We start from the raw sequence: 4,377 nt of genomic DNA, 5'->3' as shown, positions 1-4,377 counted from the left end.
TCCCCGTTGATGACAATGCAGCTATCAGCATCGAGGCTAAGCCACCGCCTGGAAAGAGTGTCCGAATCGTCGGTGCCTATTTCGTTACACGCAGGGATCCACAATCTCTCCTCATCCGGACGACCATATATTCGTCAGAGGATAGAATCCTTATTTCCCCTCCTGTAATGGGGGGATCCAAAGTCCCTGCACTTAGTGTAACCACACCTCTCATGAACGCCTCTTCAACAACAGCTTGTCATGGGAATCTTCATCTGGATAACTTGTATGGCACCCAAGCAATTATCGAGCATTTCCCCAGATCGGTAGGTCTTGCGTGATGGTGTTCTCCTCCCTTGATGTCCTGGAAAGATGCGTGATTTGGATATGGTTCGGTGGCAGTAACCGATTCTGGTGCGTTTCACCTCTGGCTCGTCACTTTCAAGGGAGACGACGCCAGTTGCGTGGCCTCCGTGAGGCTTCTGACTGAGGGATCTGGGTATCATCCTTTATTTGGGTATCGATGCCTGGATGCCTGTACTGCTTGGTAATGAAGGTAGACGGCCCATGACGAAATGTCGAAATTCAATATGGACCACAAGGGCATAGCTTATAGACCTCTCAATAAGTAAGAATCATCTCACATAGAGAATTCCGGTCTATCTGGCGTAGAAGCGCGTGTCTGGAGCGCAGTTTTGGTGGCCTGACGTTGGTGTTTGGCGGTTTGAGGTTGCGGCTCGTGGGATATTTTTGGCTTTTTGGCGACGAAACGACGTCAACGACGGCGATTGACTTGCGGGCTCACTCCACACGTACCTGTTTACCCCCGGAGTGCTTCATACTTGGAGCAAATATGGATAGTAAAGGAGAGACGCGAGACGATATGATGTTACTCGGACTCTCGGAGCCCCTTGCCTTGCTTGTTGCACGACGATTTGCCGCGGCAAAGAATGCTGGATCGCTGGTCTTCTCGCAGACGGAGGTGACTTCACTGCAGTCGTCTACTGTTCCCGTAAGCTATATCGTTAAAGCCCCTCGACGAAGCTGCTCTCTCCATATTGTCTCTGTATGCTGACGTCGATTGGCAGTTCCAACTCAGATACTGCCCCGCGTTGGCTGTGAAACCGACGAACAACAGCCCTCTGCAGCCGGCGAGCACCGCTGCTTCACTTCCTGCGAAACCAAAGAAAGTTGACCCTTTCGAAAACCCCCATACAGACCTCCTGGTGGCTCAGATACCGGCCTCAGATCCCACTCATATCCTTGTTCTCAACAAATTTCCTGTTATCCCAAACCATTTCATCCTGGCAACGAAGGTCTTTAAACCGCAGACACATCTTCTGGAGGCCGATGATCTCCATGCAGCATTTGCATGCCTGAAGGAATGGGAAAAGCCGACGGGTGAGCTGCGTGGTGACGAGAATGTGCAAGCCGCAAAGCAGCGGAAACGCCTTTTTGCCTTCTTCAATTCTGGCGAACACAGTGGTGCAAGCCAGCCTCATAGGCACCTGCAATTCCTCCCCGTCGAGGACATGCACCAAGCTGATGATGTAGCAAACTGGCAGCCTCTAATCGATGGTGGGAACCATGCTGAGGAGAAGGATAATTCAGAACAATTGCAGCAGCCAAAGCTGCCATTTGTCACATATACCGCACCTTTGTCACCGAATCCAACCCCGGAGGAGTTGCATCGATCGTACCTTTCTTTGTATGCAATGGCTGTCACCGCTGCAGCTCAGCATTCTGAGTCACTGTTAAATGGGATTTCAGCATCAAGGGCGCTGGGAACTGAGGGTGAAGCTGCAATAAGCTACAATCTAGCTATGACAACGTCAAAGATGATGATTTGCCCTCGCAGGAGTGAACACGCCTGGCTTCCATTGGAACCGGAGATGAAGAAAGGCCTGGTTGATGAGGGGCTGGTGAAGCTTAATGGGACCATTCTCGCAGGAACACTCATGGTTAAAGCTGAAGCAGAGTGGAATACCCTCAGACAGCAGCCATCTATGCTAGAAAATGTACTCAGCTCGGTTGGAATCCCAACCTAGCCTGGGCCGTTTTAGCCATTTGATTGCATATCCTGCGACATATAATACCCTTGCCACATATGAGAATCTTTTATGACGCCGCTTGACTCTTAAGTTGCCTGCATATTAGAGACACCTTGTTCAACCTTCCGTTGTGAATTCCCGGCCTGCACAGCTATAGAGGGACACATTACGAGGATGCTGACAACAGTACATGTTATATTAACCTATTTACATTGCTTGTCATTTATGGAGCTCTTGATAGCTAAGCGGAACCACGCTCCTTTACATATGTTCGAGCTAAAACGACTGGTTAAGGGATACCTTTTGAACATATGCATGGTTGCGCTGCAATTCCGCCCATTTCTTCTTACATGTTGCGTTTCCAAAGTGATATGAACCGCCTTTCTTCCAAATGTACTCTCCAACTTGTTTCCAGGAAATTTTTGGTGGCAGCAATTCATCACCTATAAGCGAAACCGACTGAGGCTCGGCAAATCGTTTCACAGCTTCACAAAGAAGTTTCAACTATCCCAAAGCCACGTTAGCCTTGTTACTTCTCTTGACAAAATGGTTAGATTTAGAGCATATACTCACATCACTGTCCTGCCAGCCAGGCTTTCTCACTCGAAGCTCCTTTCTTTTTGTCAGGCTTCGAAAACGGCCCCGAAGGGTCGATTCTGCGACAGTGAATTTTCCCTTCGCCTTTATCTCCTTGTATGACATTCCTGCGAGCTTGCACTCTATAAGAAATGCATCCCTCTCGTCGTTCCTTTGAGAGTATGAGCGACACGCCCTGATCTTAGCCTGTTCATCCTCACCGCCAGTAGGTGTATACTGCGCGTCTGCGTCGGTATCTGCGTTGGAGCTGGCTCTGGAGTATCCCTCACTTGTACTTTCTAGGTCAGCACCATCGAGGTACATATTGTTCTCGGCTGTGACCAGAGTCTCGGGGTTTTTTGTTGTCAAGGGGAGGTCTGGAGTTGCAGTGCTTGATACTGCCGAAGAGAAAGGTGAACTTGGACCGCAATAAAAGCCATAGTCATTACTATAGCTATCATTGGTTGCATCCCACGGCGAGCTTGGGTACTGAGTCGGGATGCTAGTTACGGTCGGATAAGGAATATTTGTCCACGGATGATGCTGGGAGCCAACGTAAGGGATACTTGGGCATGACGTGTTTTGAGCATAATAGGGATAAAATTCCACTTCAGTCCTTTCTGGGCATTCTGCAGTCGCTGGTGACATAAGATACCCTGATACCAGATGCTCCGAATCCACACACATCCTCCCAACCTCTCTTACTGTGGAAGCGGTAAGAGGCAAGATATCGGGGCTGGATTTCATCTGCCACTCGAAAGGGGGGTATGTTTTATCATCACGAAAGCCAGTGGTACTGTTTAATGTGGAAGTGGGTTGCCAATTTTCACGGGGAGGTGTTTGAGGTGGTTGCTCTATCGCTATTGTCATCGGAGAGATCTCGCATTGTGACCATGGTGCGCTGGGGGCTGGGGTGGATTGATATTTAATGTCATGTGTCGTTGGCCCTTGTATACTAATAGTTGCGCTTGAAGGGCTCGAGGCATAGGAGTGATTAACCCTCCAGCTATTCACCCATATACCAATGTCTCTGGAGCTGAGACTCCCAGTTTTGGCCTGGTCCATATACCCCGAGACTCCTTCGCGCTGAAGTGGGCAATGGGAATTCATCAGTTGCTGCTCTGTTTGATTTTCGTTTGAATCGGATGATTTGTCACTCTTTGTGGCATAAAAGGTCTCGCTCTGACCTTCATTCAATTGGAATGGCATATCTACCGGATAAGGTGGGCAGTTAGAGACCAAAGCGCATTTGCTCAAACTAGCATGGCTCTGGCCGTTCGAAGGTGTACCAATACGACTGAGTTGCCGTCTGGAAGCCATTTGAGAATCCCTGAGACGCTCTGGGAGGTTTAATACCTCCGCCAGCAAAGTCGGTCCTAGACCAGGGCAGCTAAAGGATTTCCGCCACTGTGTTGCACGCTATGGTCCGGGTAACGAGGCACGATGCAGAGAGGAAATTTCCGACCGGTATATACCTGCTTTTCTTTTTGTCCTTTTGAAATTGTTTCACCTCGGGTTAAATTTCAGAGGCGGTGAGGTCGATCGCAATAGCTATCCAGGGGGCTTTCTTTATATCGTGGAGAAACTTTGTGGGATGAGGGCGGCGATGAAGATAATTCTGTGCGCAAGGGTCGTTGATGTTGTTTGGTGCAAATCAATGGCCCTTGATGAAGCTAGAAATTGCTGTCGAATAGCAATATTCAGCGCTTTATGATGGGAGGGAATGCACCTCTAAATAACAACAGCCTTCACCATACTTAAGGGTAATGGA

At 49.0% G+C, this 4,377-nt stretch overlaps 2 protein-coding genes across 2 annotated transcripts; one reads left to right on the top strand and one right to left on the bottom strand.

The window, feature by feature from the left end:
* Positions 1 to 832: 832 nt before the first annotated feature.
* On the top strand, positions 833 to 2,027 carry TRV_04164 (uncharacterized protein; the record flags this gene model as incomplete). Its single annotated transcript, XM_003021679.1, is given in 2 exon segments — positions 833 to 991; positions 1,011 to 2,027. The coding sequence occupies 2 exon segments, from the start codon at positions 833 to 835 to the stop codon at positions 2,025 to 2,027; spliced, it is 1,176 nt and encodes a 391-aa protein (XP_003021725.1).
* Positions 2,028 to 2,306: 279 nt separating this feature from the next.
* TRV_04163 (uncharacterized protein) lies at positions 2,307 to 4,025 on the bottom strand (the record flags this gene model as incomplete). The annotated part of the gene is made up of 2 exons (XM_003021678.1): positions 2,307 to 2,534; positions 2,604 to 4,025. Coding segments are annotated over 2 exons (1,650 nt in total), but the record flags the coding sequence as incomplete, so codon positions are not given.
* Positions 4,026 to 4,377: the final 352 nt, after the last annotated feature.

The sequence above is a fragment of the Trichophyton verrucosum genome, assembly GCF_000151505.1.
Source record: "Trichophyton verrucosum HKI 0517 chromosome Unknown contig00328_1.f1.exp, whole genome shotgun sequence".
In the NCBI taxonomy this organism is placed as follows: Eukaryota; Fungi; Ascomycota; class Eurotiomycetes; order Onygenales; family Arthrodermataceae; genus Trichophyton; species Trichophyton verrucosum.
Note: the sequence above shows the minus strand (reverse complement) of the source record. Positions and strands in the feature narration are given on the sequence as shown.